We start from the raw sequence: 20,902 nt of genomic DNA, 5'->3' as shown, positions 1-20,902 counted from the left end.
TCCTGGAATGTACGGAATGTCCTTTCAGAACTACTAATCCATGTCTTCAAAAAGGCCAACTAATTAGAATTCAATATATGTTTCAAGTTTTTTTTTTTTTTTATCTTGAGCCTGAGGGCATATACTTAGTCTAAATAGTCTAAATACCTTGGGTAAGTGATAGCTCCCCTTCTGTGTATGTTATTCATTTGAAGTTCTGTTCAGATCTTTTGTGGTTTTTTGTATCAGTTGAACACCCTCCCCCAAGCTTGTTGATTTTACTGATTTGTTGTTGTTGCTTGAGCATGTAAGGCATTAACATCCAATCATTCATTTTACAGATGGCCTGGGGAGAGAGTCACATGGCCTGGGGATGTGAGATTATGTTGCCAAAGCCACTGAAGCCTTGGGTGTGCTGAGTGTGTTGGATGCTCACAGGCATCCTGTCTCCAGCTTACCACCTTTCCTCAAACACTGTGGGCTTTGGTAATTTCTGGTGCTTGCTGGTTATTAGGTTCCCACAGCTGGATGTGTTTTGCTGGGAGATTGGATTAATTATGGTTTCAAATCTCTGTAGTATCAGCCCCTCTTCAGTGATTTGCATAAGATCCTCCCAGTACAGTTTCTTATAAAGTTAAACTTACGATTACCGCAAGACCAGCAATCCCACCCAAGAGAAATGAAAACATCTATGTCTACATAGATAACTTTACGCAAATAATTATACCAGTTTCATTCATAGTCGCCAAAAAGTGGAAACAGCTTCCCCTATCCCCAGCCCTTGGCAACCACTTTTCTGATTTCTTTCCTTAGATTTCTGTCTTTTCCAGAATGTCTCTTTTTTAACTCAGCTAATGCTTTTGAGAGTCTATCCATGTGTTGCATCTGTCAATAATTTTTTTCCCTTTTCTTTCCTGATTAGTATTCCACTGTATGACAATCTACCCATTCACTAGGGAAGGTGATTGCGAAGGGTCAGCACAAGGAATTTTCAGTGTGATGGGAATATTATACATTTGATTATGGCAGTGGTTACAGGATGGTGTATGTTTGTCAAATATATACATGGGACAAATAAAAAGGGTGAATTTTATTGCATGTAAATTATACCGCAATAAACCTGATCTTTAAAAAAGCCTCCCAGTTGTACTCTCTACCCCTCTTCTACCCTCACCCTGGTCTGGATCTCTAATTCTAGGGGAAAATGCAAATCTTTTACCAGCTGTGGGGAGTGCTTGACCATTTTTGAACAGAGAAAATGATATAATGAATTGGCATTAAAAATTAAGTCAGTGAGATTTAATAAGGATATAGATGAGTGAGAAAGAAGAAACTGGCCAAAAGAAAAGCTGGGGGTGGTGTATTGTAACCGAGCCCTCCATTGGGGTGTTCTGCGAAGGGATGGGCTCATTCATTTCTTCAAACATGTATGGAACATCTTCATTGCTGGGCACGGGGGGGTGCAACAGCGCCATCTATTGAGGATGTGGGGATAAGCTGGTAGAGGAGACTAATAAGCAGCGATTGAAAATTGGGATGGGAGCTCCAAAGCAAATCAACAGGTGCAGTGACTGGAGGAGTGCAGCGCACTGTGGATAGAGAACAGGGGTCCAGCATCCAGAGCAGGGTCGTTGGCAGAAGATCTGCTGAGAACTGAGGGTAAGGAGGCATTGTCAGAGGAAGGGAGGGAGGAGAGCTTAACAGCAGAGGGAATGGTGTGTGAGCCCAGTGTGTTCAGGGCACTGAAGGTCATAGTGGCTGGAGGGATGCGAGGGGAAATGATAGGTGATGAGCTTGGAGAGGAAGAGCCTCAGGGCCCGTTGAGGGTCTCCAGCAATGGGAACTACTGTAGTATTACAAGCAGGGGAATGATATGATCAGATCTGTGATTTAGTGGTGAGCTGGTTGCAAAATGGAACCAGGATTGGAAGATGGCAGCAGGGAAGCCTGTTAGGATACTGTTGCAGTCATCCAGACAAGAGATGGTAGTGGCCGAGGAGACAGAGAGGAGGGGTTTGAAAGTTATTTAGTTGGTAGAATTGTCAAGATTTGGTGACCGAACGTTGGAACAGAAAGAGAGGCAGAATGCAAAGATGGTACCTTGTGGTGGGTGGATAGATGGTGATGCCATCCACTGAGGGAGAACAGGTTCAGGGGAAGAGATCAGGATGTGTTAGGTGTGAGGTGCCTGTGGGGCACCCAGGTGGAGAATTCAGTAGGCTGTTGGACATACGATTCTGGAGCTCAGAAGAGCAAATGTGAGGTCATAGGAATGGCTGGGAGTGCCTGCAGAGAGGGCACAGCTAGTGACCACCAGGTGAAAACCCTAAGCCACAGTATTTAAGGGAGAAAAAAGAACTCACAAATGAGGCTGAGAAAGAGGGGTTAGAAAGCTAGGAGGTAAAACAAAGGCACAGGAAGAGAGGAATGGGAAATATTTTTAGTGTGTTAAGAGGTCAAGTAAGATAAGGGTGGGGAAGGATCAAATAGATTTAGCATCAATGAGGTGGTGTTCTTGGTGAGAAGAGTTCCAGTGGAAAGACTGAGGCCAAAGCCAGGCTGCAGTGTAATTAAGAGGTAAGTGGCCAGCAGCCCAGCCCAATTCCTAAATAATACAGACCTCTCATTTGACAACAAATAAAGTTCTAATGGTTCAAAGACTTAAACATAAAAAAGCAATAAAAGCACTAGGAAAAATAAAAGATTAAAAAAATTTATCTTAGAGTGGGGAAGACTTTTTTCTAGTATGGCACAAAACAGAAGCCCCAAAAGAAAAGGCTGATAAATTTGGCTACCTTAAATTTTTTCTTAAGCTGTCACAAAACAACATAAACTAATTAAAATAAAAACCAAGTTATGAACTATACAAATCTTTGAACTCAGATTTTGGATGAGGACCAATTTTCTTAATATGTGAAGAGCTTTACAAATCAATAAGAAAAACCCAATAGAAGAAGGCAAAGGCTATGAACATAGTTCTCAAAGAAGGAAACACAAATGGCTATTGAACATAGGCACAGGCACCCAACCTCATTCATCATAAGAGAAATTTAAATTGGTGACTTTTTTTCATCTATTAGATCAACAGTCACAGAAAAGTTTGGTAACACTTTGCTATCTGAGAATTGTGGAGAAACAGGTGGTCTCATACATGGCTGGTGGGATTGTGCCTTTGGACAACCTTTGTGGAGGACAATTTGGCAATACCTGTGAAATATTACATACACATATACTCTTTAACACAGCCATTCTGTGTAAAATGATGAATTTCCAAGTTTATTCATTGTATGTTTGTAACAGCAGAGATTGGAACCATCTTTATGTGGAACATTATGGGCCGAGGATATTAACTATGTGTATCCTTACTGGTGTCTGGTCCTATAGGAAGTTGAGGAGATGGGACTACAGTTCCATGAGAGCACAGATGTAGATGTGTATTTGATAGTCATTGGTTTAGGCGCAAAGGTCGAAGTGAGATAGAATCAGTTCATCTTAGAAAAGACTGGTTCTGGAAAGAGCTGGAGGTTTTAGAGAGGGAGATCCCAGGAAGGCTGAGGAAGAGATAGAAAGGAAGCCAAGGTGTTGTGATGCTCTGGAAGCCAGAGAGGGAGTCTGAGACTGCGCAGGTACAGCCCAAGGATAGGACACACCTGGGCCGGAACGACACTGCTGACTTATGAATCAACCCTGGATTTGCCCTTCCATTGGACTTCTTGTGCTGTGGGAGAAGAAACTCTCAGTGTTCTCCTCAGAAAATTCAAGGGGTTGTATTTTCTAATATTTGAGCTCCGCTTCCCCCTCCAGCCCTGAAGCCCAGACACGCAGACAGCCCTTGACCTTTCTGCGTCGGTCGCCTAGGAGACGAGCGCCTCTCCGGGAGACGCAGGCGCTCCCTGAGGCCACGCCCCTTTTCCCGCAGGCGGGCACTGATTGGCCCGTTTGAAATGCGCCGGGCGCGAGCTCACCTGGTCCCGGAGCTGCTTCTCTAGGCTTTTCTGAGCGCCACGCCTGAGCTGCCGAGCCCCGGTGCCCGCGGCCGGTTCCTGCGGCCCGCCGTCCTCGCCAGCCCGCCCGACCGAGTCCGGCGTCCCGCTCGCACGTCTGGGCAGCGCGGAGCCTGCTGCCATGAAGCCAGCGTGAGTACCGGGCCGCGGAGCCGGGGCCGGCGTCTCCTGCCGCCGCAGCAGGCCCCGGGACACGCCGTCGGTACCGAGCCCCGCGTCTCCCGGGCCGCAGCCCCCAAAGTGGGAGGGAGCCCCCATCACTACCGCCCAGGGGGAGCCCGGGCGCGGAGACCCCGTCCGCGTCGACCCCGTCCGGCTCCCCGCCGCCCTCGCTTCACTCGGCCAGGAAATGTCGGCCCCAAGTTGGGAGGAGGGGGAAGTTTGGGCGGCAACCCCAGTTCGGGTTAGCCAGGTCGCCCTCCACCTGGTTCCGGGACCGCCGCCTCTACCCTTTCTTAAGTTTCCCTTTCCATCCCCTGCCGCCCGCACCCACGGGTTGCATTTTGCGGAGTTAGTGCGGGCCGGGGGTCGTCTCATGGGTGCGCCGAGTGTTGTGTCCTGGGGTTGGGGTTGGGTAGGTGGTCTCAGCCCCCGGAGAGCCCCGGCGTCCGAGCGCACTGCGTGATTTTCTTAGCCTAGCGCGGTAGCCTGAGGGCCGCGACCACCCCCGGGTGAAGGCCAGTTATTTTGCTCTGTTCTTGGGTCTCAGACAGCCCCGCCGCCGACACAAAAGCCCACGCCCGCATTCCTCACGGAGTCGGTGACGTTTGCAGCTCAGCCTAATTCCTTGACTGCTGCTGGGTAAAGAAATACTTGTGCAAAGAAGAGGGCTGCCTTTATAATTAGCACCATCACGTAGCTAGTCGTTTGCAAAGGCAACTTGTTTTCTTAAGAGGCTAAAGTCGAGATCGTTGGGGAAAAATGTTGAGTTTAAGTAAGCCTACCGTAATATTTTGCACTTAAAACACGACTTTGCTTGTTTCATCTGGGAAGGGGTTGAAGAAGTATTTTAATAACCTAAAATCCAAGCCAGTAATTTCACTTAGTGTTAAATGTTTTTCTAGTCTATAAATGGGGGAAAGGGGAGAGTGGCATGCTAGAGAAATGGTGAATAAAGCAAAATATCTTTTTCTACTGTCCCTACTTAAGAGAGCACGAAATTGCAGTTTGGGGACCACATTTTGTTTGAGGACAAAGGGTGATAGTTTTGAGAATTCAGTAATCCCTTGTTGCTTGAAAGTAAAGACAAATCTTGATGAAAGAATGGATTCCTCCATCTGCATTTTTATAATTTATTGAAGTTAATCACTTGTCTGCCTTGGCAGTGGGCTGTTGGCACGGCGTGTGTGCTTATGTACCTACGTAAATGACTTTCGAGATAAGTGTGGTCAACTATCTGTAGATTTTTCAAATTTGTAGTGTCTGTAAAATTGTTGCTCAAGAGAATAAGCTATTTTACATACAGAACTATAAATAGATACTAAAAAACAGAACTCAACTAGGTAAATTGTAAAGACCTTACCGGCTTTTTTCAATGATTCATGAATCAGGCAGCATCCTATCTGGCACGCACAAAGGTGCTCCTAAGAGCTGTACAAAATGGAAGTTTTTTTTATAGGCAGAGGGGGATGGAACAAGGGAATTATACTAGCAATGAGTGGATTGTCTGTGGCAAGGTGAACATCATTTAGTGGATAGCAAGGGTCTATCAGGCAGATTACCTCACTAGCGCTGACCAGGTGATTCCATATTGACTGGTTTAATATTCTACTCCTGGGAGAGGTTGGAACTGTAAGTTAGGTATGAAGAGTCAGTTTGGTGATGTGGGGCTTAGCACAAGTGACCCCATTTTGGGCCTGTTATCTCTATTTTTTAGTAGCAAAAATGTCTCCTAAGCCAAATTTTAATTACTTTTGAGTTATCCATGCCACAAACACTCTTCTACTAAGGAAATTTATTCTTATTCATGTTATTTGGGATATAGTGTTGTGGAACTGCTAAAGGATAATTTTATAAACCCTAGGAAGGTCATCTCTGTATGAATTACAGGTGAAGCTTTTATATATTAGTGTTGAACTGAAATGTTTTTGTATCTGTGACCAGGAGAACTAAGACACCCAGGAAACCACCGGTGAAAAAAGGATCCCAAACGAGTCTTAAAGACCCCGTTGGGGTAAGGTCTCCCTGTGAATTTGTGTGTGTCTTCTTTCTTCAGTCCTTTTGTGTCTTATGATTGGAAGGGATGGAGACGTGGAAGTGGAGTCAAAGAACATTTAGCTGAAAGGATGATACTAAATGACTTAGGCTGGTTCCAGCTTTGAAACTTTGTTTCTATGTAGGATACATTAGCCCAGTAAAATGAAGTGTTTGGTTTTCAGTTGCAGACTTCCTATAACTAATTATATTTGAAAAGTTAGATAATGAAAAAATATTCTTCAACTATCTTGGAGAATTCTTCATGCAGGCTTGGGAACTTGCTTTTAAAAGCAAATGGCAAATAAAAGAAAGGTGGTTTGCTCTGGGGTTTTTAAATCTTCCCTTCATCGGCACTGGAATGTATCTCTTGATTTGAGTTGTGGGAACCAGATGCTTTGCATATAGTGCTGAACAGATTTTCCCCAACCCTATCACTGATTAAGAAGACCATATTTCGGGCTTCCCTGATGGCGCAGTGGTTAAGAATCCGCCTGCCAATGCAGGGGACACGGGTTCGAGCCCCGGTCTGGGAAGATCCCACGTGATGCGGAGCAACTAAGCCCGTGCGGCACAACTACCGAAGCCTGCGCACCTAGAGCCCGTGCTCGGCAACAAGAGAAGCCACTGCAGTGAGAAGGCCGTGCACCACAACGAAGAGTAGCCCCCGCTGGCTGCAACTAGAGAAAGCCCGCGCGCAGCCAAAAATTAAATAAATAAGATTAAATTTAAAAAAAGACCATATTTCAGATCGCGCACCTTAGTGTATGAAGTGTTAAGCTGGCAAGTTTTAATTGACATCCAATTCCAGACAATCCTAACAGCTTTTCAAATAATTCTCATTGTTTTGATATCATGTGCATTTAAAATTCATATCTAAAATATCTGTTTGCATTTGACAATTAGCAAATTGGGAAGCAGGGTAGCAGATCTTGGCTTTCACAGCTCTAAGTATATATACTTAAGTTTAGAGACCAAATGTTTGAATGAATGAATGAATGAAAAGTCAGGTAAAAAGTCAACCATTGTTCTTTAAGCACCTTCGTGTATTTTCAGGTGTACTGCAGGGTACGCCCACTGAGCCTCCCAGAGCAGGAGTGTTGCATAGAGGTGATCAGTAACACGACAGTTCAGCTTCATCCTCCTGAGGGTTACAGGCTCAACCGAAATGGAGACTATAAGGAGGTAATTCCTATTGGAAGCAGCTGTTTTTAATTGATAGGTTCTTTCCTAAATGACTTTTCCATGTTTTCCATTTAACAACATTCATGTGTTTCCACTTTATTGAAAGACTTATTTACTTCACTCTAACCACCATATCAAAAGTGTCTTTGGGGCTTCCCTGGTGGCGCAGTGGTTGAGAGTCCGCCTGCCGATGCAGGGGACACGGGTTCGTGCCCCGATCCGGGAAGATCCCACATGCCACTGAGGGGTTGGGCCCGTGATCCATGGCCGCTGAGCCTGCGCGTCCGGAGCCTGTGCTCCGCAACGAGAGAGGCCACAACAGTGAGAGGCCCGTGTACCGCAAAAAAAAAAAAAAAAGTGTCTTTAATTTCTGGGCTGTACAGACACACCTTTGGTATACTGGAGTTAGAAGATTGCTTTTAGATGATTAATTTCTTGTATTGGATGATTATAGCTTTTTAGAGCATATATTAGGAATAGTTTAATGTGGAATGATACCTGATTGTGCTAGGCAGTTACATGTATATATATAGTTTCATGTGTGGGATTGAAATAACATTTAATAGGCATTGTATACTTGATGGTTTTTGTTTTTGTTTTTTTTTGCGGTACACGGGCCTCTCACTGTTGTGCCCTCTCCCGTTGCGGAGCATAGGCTCCGGATGTGCAGGCTCAGCGGCCATGGCTCCCGGGCCCAGCCGCTCCGTGGCATGTGGGATCTTCCCGGACCGGGGCACGAACCCGTGTCCCCTGCATCAGCAGGCGGACTCTCAACCACTGCGCCACCAGGGAAGCCCCGGTGTTGTATACTTGTATTGCTCCCTTATGAAGTGTTTTTATTTTTAGTAAAATGTTAAACAAAGAGAGTTCAGTTCAGTTCGACAAACATGTGCTAAGCTGGAGCATAGAAGGAGACTTTAAAAACTAAGACACGGTCCTTGCCTTTATGGAGCTTACAACTTAGCTGGGAGCATAGATGCTAAGCAAGTGACCCTTATTGGTAAGACAGAGGTGTGTTTAAAGAAATGGACTCTGGGAATGCAGAAAAAAGTATTAATTCAGGGTGTCATCTCTTCTTTCAAGCTGCCTTCACTCTTTCGTGTACGCTACTCGAGGGAGATTGCTAGTCAAAAGCCCACCAGTGGCCTCTCTGCTGCTAGATGTGATGGACACCTCTTTGTCTTCATTATGATCTGTTTCTCAGCAGCACTGTCCTGTCTTCCGCTCCAATTCTCCACGTTCTGTCTTTCACTGGCCACTGTCTGCAGGCTTCGCCTCCTTTTCCAACCTCTAAATACCAGGTTGGGCTATACCCAGGGCTCTCTTCCCTATCTATACTTTTCCATGGCTTTACATGTTGATGATATGGTAAAATTCCAAAAAAATTTTGGAATTTTTATCTCCAGACTAAATCTTTTCTCTGACTCTCAACTTGAACGTCCACTGCTTGGATGTCACACAGGCATGTCCAAAAGAACTCTTGAGTTTTTTCCCCTCTAGATCACTTCCTCTCTTGTTTTTTCTTGTCAATAAATAGCACCTCCACCATCTATTTGCTCAAACCAGACACCCTGTCCCTACCTTTCTCTTGTCCCCCCTCATATCCCATTCATTAGTAGATCCTTTAAATTCTGCTCCAGTGTGTATCTGGAAACTGTCCTTTCAGTTCTATCTCCACTGCCACTACCCTCGTCTGAGGCCTGTTATTAATTAACGGAGACAAGTGCTTCTCAAACTGTGGTGAAGAAGCAGCTTTTTTCAGTGCATGGTGACTGATACTTTTGTGCAGCTTTGCCACAAGAAACTGTTAGACAACTGTTAGGCAAAGTTAGCAGAGGACTGGTTTATAATCTGTTCAGAGATAAGCCCCACTGATCACATGCTGGGATGTTGCAGCTGTGTGAAATGGCTACAGAGGTTCTAAGCATTTACCCTCCACCTCTGTAATTACCTCCCCCTGGACTGGAGACAGACAGCTCTCAGAGGGGCATTGGCCTGCCTGCTGACCACACTTTGAGTAACATTAACAAGACTATACTGAAGCCAGCTGGACCACCTGCTTCCACTCTGAATCTTCTCTAATCCATTGCCACAGAGCAGCCAGTCATCTTTTAAAGCAGAAATCAGACCTCACATTTTCCTTTTTCTTTTTTTAACTGAAGTACCATTAATTTACAATGCTGTATTAGCTTCTGGTATACAGCAAAGTGATTCAGTTATACATATATGTATATATTCTTTTTCATATTCTTTTCCATTATGGTTTACTACAAGATATTGAATACACTTGCCTGTGTTATACAGGAGGATGTTGTTTATCTATTTTATGTATAGCAGTTTGTATCTGCTAATCCCAGTCCTAATTTATGCCCCCCCTTCCGGTCACCATTTTCCTGTTTAAAACCTTCTAAGGAATAAAGTTTTTAAATGGGCACAATCCTGCTTAATCTTCCTATCTCTCTCCACCTCACCTCTTAGTACTCATACAATCCTAAATTGCTTCGATAAGCCAGAATCTTGCCTCAGGGCTTTTCCCTTAGCTCTTAGCGGGATGGCTTCTTATCCTTAGGTTTTAGCTTAAATCACTTCCTCTGAGAGTGTGTCCAGATTACCCCCATAAGCAGTGGCACCCCTCCCACTTCTCTCGCGGCCTGTACTCTCTATACTTCCTTGACAGCACTTACCCCAACCTATAGATTTATTTACTTGTTTATTGTCTCTCCCCTGATGTAATACACACGTCTAGGGGATATGTACCGTATCTGTCCTGTTTGCCAAACACTCAGTAGATACGGATTAAGCATGAGGGAATGGTCTGGGAAGGCTTCATGGAGGAGTAGGCCTTTGAGAATGTAAAATAGTTGAGAACTGACTTATTGAATTTTATTTCTTTATTAGAGTTAATTTCATGTATGTGTAAATAGTACTAAAAGTTTGGTGGGGATTAAAAGTTCTCAGTGCTTTTTGACAGAAGGCAACACTGGATAATGGAAGAAGTGTTGGAATGGAAATGGCTTTGACACTAATTAGCTTCATGAGCTTGGGCAAGTTCCTTCTTGCCTCAGTTTTCTTCACCTGGAAGAGGGTGGGGATTGTTCATGAGGACTTGGAGGTCATTGACCTGTCAGCACTAACCTGTATGTATCTTTTCAGTTCTAAGATTCTTTGTTCTTTCTGTGAACTCTAAAGCTGTTTTGTAGGATTGGAATAAAAACTTCTACAAAGGTGAGAGTTAGCTTAGCTGAAGTAGGTGTGTGATCTTTAACAAGTTATAAAATGAGCCATAATAACTGATAGTACCTACCTCAGAGGTTGTAAAAATGCTTCACTAATACGCTAAGGCAGCGCTTGGGACACGGTTAGTGTTAAGTGCAAGTTGCTGTTAATGATGATGATGATGTATTTGAGTCCTAATCCATACGTGTCTCCTTTTGGGGGACAAAACTGCTAATTTTAAAAACATAAGGGTCATGATACTGATATGTGAGCAGGTTGAATTTAAGATAAAATGTTATAAAACAGGGAAAAGGGGCCATGTGACAAAGACTATAATCCATAATAAATTCTAGTGAATACTCATGCACCAAATAATAGCATTGACATTCATGGAGCAAAAATTGCAAGAAATTCAGGAAGCCTACAGGAACAATTGCAATGTCTACAAACTAATAAAGCTAGAAAATAACAAAAATAGAAAGAATAGAACTCCAGTCCCTGGATAATTAGGGCATTTTAATTTACCTTGAAATATATACCCTAGTCCCCAATCTTACTTTCCAAGTAGGAGTTTGGTAATATTTCTGATAATATAGATATGCTTTATAATAATAGTCATATTTTGAAAGATTTGATAATTGAAGTATTATTTCTTTTTTAAAGGTCACAGTTTATTTAAAATTTATTTCATAGAAAAACTCAGATGAGGGACTTCTCTGGTGATCCAGTGGTTGAGACTCCATGCTTCCACTCCAATGCACCTGGGTTATATCCCTGGTCAGGGAACTAGTATCCTGCATGCCTTGTGGCACAGCCAAGAATAAACAAACAAACAAACAAAACTCAGATGAGATTATATTGACTGTTGTTTGCTAGTTTAAAAAAAGCAGTACAGGGCTTCCCTGGTGGCGCAGTGGTTGAGAGTCCGCCTGCCGATGCAGGGATGCAGGGGACACGGGTTCGTGCCCCGGTCTGGGAAGATCCCACATGCCGCGGAGCGGCTGGGCCCGTGAGCCATGGCCGCTGAGCCTGCGCATCCGGAGCCTGTGCTCCGCAACGGGAGAGGCCACAACAGTGAGAGGCCCACGTACCACAAAAAAAAAAAAAAAAAAGGCAGTACATCAAAACTCTTGGTTTTATACTGCTATGCCATTTTAAATGACACCTTTGTAAAGAAAAATAGATAGCAGTAAAATAGTATATGAAGTAATGCTTGAGGATTTTCACAAGTCTATGACTGAATCGTTGTAATACCTTTTGAACTCCTTTGTCACTTAATTAAAGCAAAATCAGCCTTAGTCTATGAGGCATTAGTAGACAAGACTTTTCTGCAGTCTCTTCAGTAGTTATAACTGTAAATATTTACCAGTTTATAATTGGTATAATTTAAGTATGTCATGATGTTTTTAAAGATTCCAAGTTTAAAGACTATTGGTATTTTTTTTTCATGTCCAGATCTAATTGTTCATAAGGAAACATCTGAATATGTTTAAACAGATATATTTCTAGCCTAGCTATAGTGGAATTCCGTTTATGTGTTTTTTTATTTTTTTCTTCTCCACAGACTCAGTATTCATTTAAACAAGTATTTGGCACTCATACCACCCAAAAGGAGCTCTTTGATGTTGTGGCTAATCCCTTGGTAGATGACCTCATTCACGGCAAAAATGGTATGATTCTTGGAGTTTTGTTGAATTTTTCTTTTTCTCCCTCTCTGATAAAACTTTTTTGATGCTTAGATACTTGGTTTATGTTCAGCCTTGAACCCATTTAATTTGCCAGAGTAGTGTTAAACCTGTTTTGAGCAGTTATTTTAATTTTTTCAAATTTAATTTTTATTTTGCATTGGAGTATAGTTGATTTACAGTGTTGTGTTAGTTTCAGGTGTACAGCTAAGTGACTCAGTTATACATATATCCATTCTTTTTCAGATTCTTTTCCCATATAGGTTATTACAGAATATTGAGTAGATTTCCCTGTGCTATACAGTAGGTCCTTGTTGATTATCTATTTTAAATATAGTAGTGTGTATATGTCAGTCCCAAACTCCCAATTTATCCCTCCCCTTTGGTAACCATAATTTGTTTTAGTCTGTGAGTCTGTTTTGTAAATAGGTTCATTTGTATCATTTTTTAAGTTTTTACATTCTGCATATAAGCAATATCATATGATACTTGTCTTTTTCTGTCTGACTTATTTCACTTAGTATGATAATCTCCAGGTCCATCCATGTTACTGCAAATGGCATTATTTCATTCTTTTTAATGGCTGAGTAATATTCCATTTTATATATGTACCACATCTTCTTTATCCATTCACCTGTCGATGGACATTGAGGTTGCTTCCATGTCTTGGCTATTACAAACAGTGCTGCAATGAACATTGGGGTGCATGTATCCTTTTGAACCATGGTATTCTCTGGATATATGTCCAGGCCTGGGATTGCTGCATCCTATGGTAGCTCTATTTTTAGTTTTTTAAGGAACCTCCATACTGTTCTCCATAGTGGCTATACCAATTTACATTGCCACCAGCAGGGTAGGAGGGTTCCCTTTTCTCCACAGCCTCTCCAGCATTTGTTATTTGTAGACTTTTTGATGATGGCCATTCTGACTTGTGTGAGGCGATATCTCATTGTAGTTTTGATTTTTATTTCTCTAATACGAAGCAATGTTGACCATCTTTTCATGTGCCTCTTGGCCATCTGTATGTCTTCTTTGGAGAAATGTCTGTTTAGGTCTTCTGCCCATTTTTTTATTGGGTTTTTGTGTGTGTGTGTGATGCTGCATGAGCTGTTTGTATATTTTGGAAATGAATCCCTTGTCGGTCGCATCATTTGCAAATATTTTCTGCCATTCTGTGGGTTGTCTTTTCATTTTGATTATGGTTTCCTTTTCTGTGCAAAAGCTTTACAGTATAATTAGGTCCCATTTGTTTACTTTTGTTTTGGTTTTTATTACTGTAGGAGGTGGACCCAAAAAGATCTTGCTGTGATTTACGTCAGAGTGTGCTAGGAGTTTTATAGTATCAGGTCTTACATTTAGATCTCTAATCCATTTTGAGTTTATTTTTGTGTATGGTGTTAGAGACTGTTCTAATTTCATTATTTTACATGCAGCTGTCCAGTTTTCCCAGCACCACTTATTGAAGAGACTGTCATTTCTCCATTATATATTCTTGCCTCCTTTGTCCTAAATTAATTGACCATAGGTGCATGGGTTTATTTCTGAGCTTTCTATCCTTTTCCATTGATCTATATTTCTGTTTTTGTACCAGTACCATACTGGTACTGATTTCTGTAGTTTTGTAGTATAGTCTGAAGTCAGGGAGCCTGATTCCTCCAGCTCCATTTTTCTTTCTCAGGATTGCTTTGGCTATTCGGGGTCTTTTGCGTTTCCACACAAATGTAAAAATATTTTTGTTCCAGTTATGTGGAAAATGCCATTGGTTATTTGATAGGGATTGCGCTGAATCTGTAGATTGCCTTGTAGTATAGCCATTTTGACAATATTGATTCTTCCAATCCAAGAACATGGTATATCTTTCCATCAGTTTATGTCATCTTCAATTTCTTTCATCAACATCTTATAGTTTTCTGTGTACAGGTCTTTTGCCTCCTTAGGTAGGTTTATTCCTAGGTATTTTATTCTTTTTGATGTGATGGTAAATGGGATTGTTTTCTTAATTTCTCTTTCTAATCTTTCATTATTAGTGTATAGAAATGCAAGAGATTTCTGTGTATTAATTTTGTATCTTGCAACTTTACCAGATTCATTGACCAGCTCTAGTAGTTTTCTGGTAGCATCTTTAGGATTTTCTATGTATAGTATCATGTCATCTGCAAACAGTGACAGTTTTCTTCTTCTTTTCCAATTTGGATTCCTTTTATTTCTTTTTCTCCTCTGATTGCCATGGCTAGGACTTCAAAACTATGTTGAATAAAAGTGGTGACAGTGAATATCCTTGTCTTGTTCCTGATCTTAGAGGGAATGCTTTAGGCTTTTCACCATTGAGTATGATGTTAGCTGTAGGTTTGTCATACATGACCTTTATTATGTTAAGGTGTGTTCCCTCTATGCCCACTTTCTGGAGAGTTTTTTATCATAAATGGGTGTTGATTTTGTCAAAAGCATTTTCTGCATCTATTGAGATGATCAAAGGGTTTTTATTCTTCAGTTTGTTAATGTGGTGTATCACACTGATTGATTTGTGGATACTGAAGAATCCTTGAATCCCTGGGATAAATCCCACTTGATCATGGTGTATGATCCTTTTAATGTATTGTTGGATTCAGTTTGCTAGTATTTTGTTGAGAATTTTTGCATCTGTATTCATCAGTGATATTGGCCTGTAATTTTCTTTTTCTCTGATATTCTTGTCTGGTTTTAGTATCAGGATGATGGTGGCCTTGTAGAATGAGTTTGGGAGTGTTCCTTCCTCTGCAATTTTTTAGAAGAGTTTCAGAAGAATAGGTGTTAACTCTTCTCTAAATGTTGACAGAATTCGCCTGTGAAACCATCTGGTCCTGGATTTTTGTTTGTTGGGAGTGTATTTTTAAATTTTATTGAAGTGTAGTTGATTTACAATGTTGTGTTAATTTCTTCTGTATGGCAAAGTGATTCAGTTATATATATATATTCTTTTTCATATTCTTTTCAATTATGGTTTGTCACAGGATATTGAATATAGTTCCTTGTGCTATACAATAGGACCTTGTTGTTATCCATCCTATATATAATAGTTTGCCTCTGCTAATCCCAAACTCCCACTCCTTCCCTCTCCTACCCCCTCTTACCTTGGCAACCACAAGTCTGTTCTCTGTATTTGTGAGTCTGTTTTTGTTTCATAGATATGTTGATTTGTGTCATATTTAAGATTCCACATAAGTTTTATCATGGTATTTGCCTAACTTACTTCGCTTACTATTATACCTAGAGTGTGATAATCTCTAGGTCCATCCATGTTGCTGCAAATGGCAGTATTTCATTCTTTTCTACAGCTGAGTAATATTGCATTGTATATATGTACCACATCTTCCTTATCCATTCATCTGTCAGTGGACATTTATGTTGTTTCCATGTTTTGGCTATTGTAAACAGCACTGCAATGAACACTGGGGTGCATGTATCCCTTCAAACCATGGTTTTCTCTGGATATATGCCCAGGAATGGGATTGCTGCATCTTATGGTAGCTCTGCTTTTAGTTTTTTAAGGAACCTCCGTACTCTTCTCCATAGTGGCTCTACCAATTTACATTCCCACCAACGGGGTAGGAGGGTTTCTCCACATCCTCTCCAGCATTTGCTATTTGTAGACTTTTTATTGATGGCCATTCTGACTGGTGTGAGGTGGTACCTCATTGTGGTTTTGATTTGCATTTCTCTAGTAATTAGCGACATTGAGTATCTTTTCATGTGCCTATTGGCCATCTGTATGTCTTCTTTGTAGAAATGTCTATTTAGGTCTTCTGCCCATTTTTTATTGGGTTGTTTGTTTTTTTTGTTATTGAGTTGTATGAGCTGTTTGCATATTTGGGAAATTAAGCCCTTGTCAGTTGCATCATTTGCAAATATTTTCTCCCAGTCCGTAAGTTGTCTTTTCATTTTGTTTGTCGTTTCCTTTGCTGTGCAAAAGCTTATAAGTTTGATTAGGTCCCATTTGTTTATTTTTGCTTTTATTTCTATTGCCTTGGGATACTGACCTAAAAAAACATGGGTATGATTTATGTCAGAGAATGTTTTGCCTATGTTCTCTACTAGGAGTTTTATGGTGTCTTGTCTTTTCTTTCTTTTTTATTTTTTTCAATTTGGCCTTGCCACGCGGCATGCAGGATGGTGCAATCCAGGGATCGAACCTGGGCCTCTGCAGTGAAAGCGCCAAATCCTAACCACTAGGCCACCAGGGAACTCCGAGTGTCTGGTCTTATAATTAGGTCTTTAAGCCACAGGTGTGTGGGTTTATTTCTGGGCTTTCTCTTCTGTTCCATTGATCTGTATATCTGTTTTTGTGCCAATACCATGCTGTTTTGATTACTGTAGTCTTGTAGTGAAGTCTGGGAGCGTTAGGCCTCCTGCTTTTTTCTTTTTCCTCAGGATTGCTTTGGCAATTCTGGGTCTTTTATGGTTCCATGTATATTTTGGTATTATTCTATTTCTGTGAAAAATACCATTGGTAATTTAATAGGGATCACATTAAATCTGTAGATTGCTTTGGGTAGTATGGCCATTTTAGCAATATTAATTCGTCCAATCCAAGAGCATGGGATATCTTTCCATTTCTTTTAATCATCTTTAATTTCCTTTAATAATGTTTTGTAGTTCTCAGCATATAAGTCTTTCGCCTCCTTGGTGAGGTTTATTTCTAAGTATTTTATTTTTTTGTGGGAGTTTAAAAGGGATTGTTTATTTACATTCCCTTTATGATATTTCATTGTTAGTGTAAAGAAGTGCAACCTATTTCTGTATGTTAATCTTGTATCCTGCTACCTTGCTGGATTCATTTATTGGTTTTAGTGTGGAGTCTTCAGGGTTTTCTACATATATTATCATGTCATTTGCATATAATGACAATTTTACCTCTTCCTTATGAATTTAAATACCTTTTATTTCTTTTTCTTGTCTGATTGCTGTGGCTAGGACTTCCAATACTGTGTTGAAGAGAAGTGGTGAGAGTGGGCATCCTTGTCTTGTTCCATATTTTAGCGGGAAGTCTTTCAGCTTTTCACCATTGAATATTATATTGGCTGTGGGTTTGTCATAAATAGCTTTTGTTGAGATATGTTCCCTCTCTATCCAGTTTCATAAGGGTTTTTATCATGAGTGAATGTTGAATTTTGTCAAATGCTTTTTCTGCATCTATTGATGATCATGAGGTTTTCTTCCTTTCTTCTGTTGATGTGGTGTATCTCATTTATTGATTTATGTATGTTGGATCAATCTTGGAACCCTGGGATGAATCCAACATGGTCATGGTGTGTGACCTTTTTTATGTGTTGTTGGATTCGGTTTGCTAGTATTTTGTTGAGAATTTTTGTGTCTATGTTTATCAAAGATACTGGCCTGTAATTTTTTCTGTGTTACCCTTGTCAGGTTTTGGTATCAGGGTGATAGCGGCCTTGTAGAATGAATTTGGGAGTGTTCCTTCCTCTGCAATTTTTTGGAATAGTTTCAGAAGGATAGGTGTTAACTCTTCTCTAAATGTGTGATAGAATTTGCCTGTGAAGCCATCTGGTCCTGGACTTTTGTTTGCTGGGAGGTTTTTGTTTTTTTTTTTGCGGTACGTGGGCCTCTCACTGTTGTGGCCTCTCCCGTTGTGGAGCACAGGCTCCAGATGTGCAGGCTCAGCGGCCAGGGCTCATGGGCCCAGCTGCTCCATGGCATGTGGGATCTTCCTGGACCAGGGCACGAACCCGTGTCCCCTGCATCAGCAGGTGGACTCTGAACCACTGCGCCACCAGGGAAGCCCTGCTGGGAGGTTTTAATCACAGTTTCAGTACTTATGATCGATCCTTTCATATTTTCTATTTCTTCCTGGTTGAGTCTTGGGAGCTTGTACCTTTCTAAGAATTTGTCCGTTTCCTCTAGGTTATCCATTTTATTGGCATACAGTTGCTTGTAGTAGTCTCTTATGATCCCTTGTATTTCTGTGGTGTCTGTTGTAACTTCTCTGTTTTCACTTTTGATTTTCTTGATTTGAGCCCTCCCTTTTTTTTCTTGATGCATCTGGCTAAAGATTTATCAGTCTTGTTTACCTTTTCAAAGAACCAGCTTTTAGTTTCATTGCTCTTTTCTGTTGTTTTCTTCATCTCTATTTCATTTCATTCTGCTCCAATCTTTATGATTTCTTTCCTTCTACTCACTTTGGGTTTTGTTTATTCTTTTTTCTTTAGTTGCTTTAGGTGTAAGGTTAAGTTGTTTGAGATTTTTCTTGTTTCCTGAGGTAAGATTTTATTGCTATAAACTTCCCTGCTAGAACTGCTTTTCCTGCATCACATACGTTTTTGATTGTCATGTTTTTGTTGTCATTTGTCTCTAGGTATTTTATTTCTTCAGTGATCCATTGGTTGTTTAGTAACATATTGTTTAGCTTCCACTTACTTGGGTTTTTTGGACAGTTTTTTTTCTTGTGATTTCAAATCTCTTAGCGTTGTGGTCAGAAAAGATGCTTGATATGATTTCAGTTTTCTTAAATTTACTGAGGCTTGTTTTGTCATCCAGCATGTGGTCAGTCCTGGAGAATGTTCCATGTGCACCTGAGAAGAATGTGTATTCTGCTTTTGGATGGAATGTTTTATAAATATCAATTAAGTCCATCTGGTATAATGTGTCATTTATGGCCCGTGTTTCGTTATTGATTTTCTGTCTGGATGATCTGTCCATTGATGGAAGTGGGCGTTAAAGTCTCCCTATTGTGTTACTGTTGATTTCTCCTTTCATGGCTGTTAGCATTTGCCTTATATGTTGAGGTGTTGAGCGGTTAATTTTAAGTGTTTTCTAATACAAAAAATATTATACATGGAGGACTTTTAAGATATAGCCAATTAATATATAACTGTGACTTGTTACATTGTAGGTCTCCTTTTTACATATGGTGTGACGGGAAGTGGAAAAACTCACACTATGACTGGTTCTCCAGGGGAAGGAGGACTGCTTCCTCGCTGTTTGGACATGCTCTTTAACAGTATAGGGTCGTTTCAAGCTAAACGATACGTAAGTTTAATTTTTTGTGTGTTGTGACTCACTAGAGGGCATAGGTGCCAAAATACCTGTGAATACAGTAGTATTAAGGGAGAACTAAGGCATTGGATACCTTTTGAAACTTTAAATATGTTTAAATATTGTTTTTTATTTCTTAAGTATATTTCTTACTATTTAGGTCAAAGTCTAAAAATTATGGTCTGATTTTTGCCCCCACTTTAAGGTTTTTAAATCTAATGATAGGAATAGTATGGATATACAGTGTGAAGTTGATGCTTTATTAGAACGGCAGAAAAGAGAAGCCACGCCCAATCCAAAGACCCCCTCTGGCAAGTAAGTAATTACATTTGTAACACTGGCCTCGTGGGAACCCTGTCCAGTGCTTTCCTCAGGCATAGGGAATGGTGAACAGAAGTGGAGAAGTTGGTCTGACCGTTGACTTTAGTGAGGTCAAAGTTGAGGGATGTTCTTAAGTAAGTTTTTTTGCTCAGCTGTTCTGTTTGGTTCTGAGCACACTGCCCTTGAATCACTGTTCAGGCAAGGTGCCACTCTTCGTGATAGAGGGTGTAAAAGCCTGTGTTGCGTATCTGGGGAGATATGGGAGAACTGTTGGCCCAACCATGAGTATGAATAAAGTTGCTCTGTGCATTCCTGCTTGTAATGGAGGTCATTTATTTACTCACGGTGTGTAAGATGAGACTTTGGGGCTTTTTCTTTCTTTTTTCAGACGACAAGTAGATCCAGAGTTTGCAGATATGATAAATGTACAAGAATTTTGCAAAGCAGAAGAGGTTGATGAAGATAGTGTCTACGGTGTATTTGTCTCTTATATTGAAATATATAATAATTACATATATGATCTATTGGAAGAGGTGCCGTTTGATCCCATAAAGCCTAAGTAAGTAGTGGAGAGAGTCCCTTAGCTGCTTAACCTTGAAGTCACTTCACATCAGTGAGGTTTAGTTTCCTCAGCTATAAATGGGGATAAAGCTTACTTTTGTTTTCAAAATGAAATATAACTTATATGTCATGCAGTTGGTGCTTGGTGAATAGTTCTGTATATTAACTAGATATGTAGCTGTATTAGGAAGACCACTGGGTTAAGGCATCTAAGGAGAATATTCACCTTAGACTTTACTTTTGAAAAACTCTTGGCCCTGGGCTGTATTTTTTTTTTTTAACATCTTTATTGGAGTGTAATTGTTTTACACTGTTGTGTTAGTTTCTGCTGTATAACGAAGTGAATCAGCTATATGTATGCATAAGTCCCCATATCCCCTCCCTCTTGCGTCTCCCTCCCACCCTCCCTATTCCACCCCTCTAGGTGGTCACAAAGCACCGAGCTGATCTCCCGGTGCTATGCAGCTGCTTCCCACTATCTATTTTACATTTGGTATTGTATATGTCAGTGCAACTCTCTTACTTCATCCCATCTTACACTTCCCCATCCCCATGTCCTCAAGTGCATTCTCTACGTCTGCATCTTTATTCCTGTCCTGCCCCTAGGTTCTTCAGAACCATTTTTTTTTTTTTTTAGATTCCATATATATGTGTTAGCATACAGTATTTGTTTTTCTCTTTCTGACTTACTTCACTTTGTATGACAGACTCTAGGTCCATTCACCTCAC

General features: G+C 40.9%; 1 protein-coding gene across 10 annotated transcripts in view; it reads left to right on the top strand.

Annotated features, from left to right (window-relative positions):
- Positions 1-3,896: 3,896 nt before the first annotated feature.
- Positions 3,897-20,902, top strand: part of KIF23 (kinesin family member 23) — a 34,382-nt gene continuing 17,376 nt past the window's right edge. For 3 of the 10 annotated variants that reach the window (XM_032623487.1, XM_032623477.1, XM_032623483.1), the window contains exons 1-7: positions 3,927-4,115; positions 6,087-6,156; positions 7,233-7,361; positions 12,142-12,247; positions 19,149-19,285; positions 19,497-19,606; positions 20,001-20,171. In XM_032623487.1, coding sequence (XP_032479378.1) covers positions 4,105-4,115; positions 6,087-6,156; positions 7,233-7,361; positions 12,142-12,247; positions 19,149-19,285; positions 19,497-19,606; positions 20,001-20,171 — 734 coding nt within the window. In that variant the 5' untranslated portion in view covers positions 3,927-4,104. Of the gene's footprint in view, positions 4,116-6,086; positions 6,157-7,232; positions 7,362-12,141; positions 12,248-19,148; positions 19,286-19,496; positions 19,607-20,000; positions 20,172-20,902 lie in introns of all 10 variants that reach the window. The other 7 variants (XM_032623484.1, XM_032623485.1, XM_032623486.1 and 4 more) reach the window with 4 other exon arrangements.

Source organism: Phocoena sinus, chromosome 2 (assembly GCF_008692025.1).
Source record: "Phocoena sinus isolate mPhoSin1 chromosome 2, mPhoSin1.pri, whole genome shotgun sequence".
Classification (NCBI taxonomy): domain Eukaryota; kingdom Metazoa; phylum Chordata; class Mammalia; order Artiodactyla; family Phocoenidae; genus Phocoena; species Phocoena sinus.
This window is presented reverse-complemented; position numbering and strand designations above follow the sequence as displayed.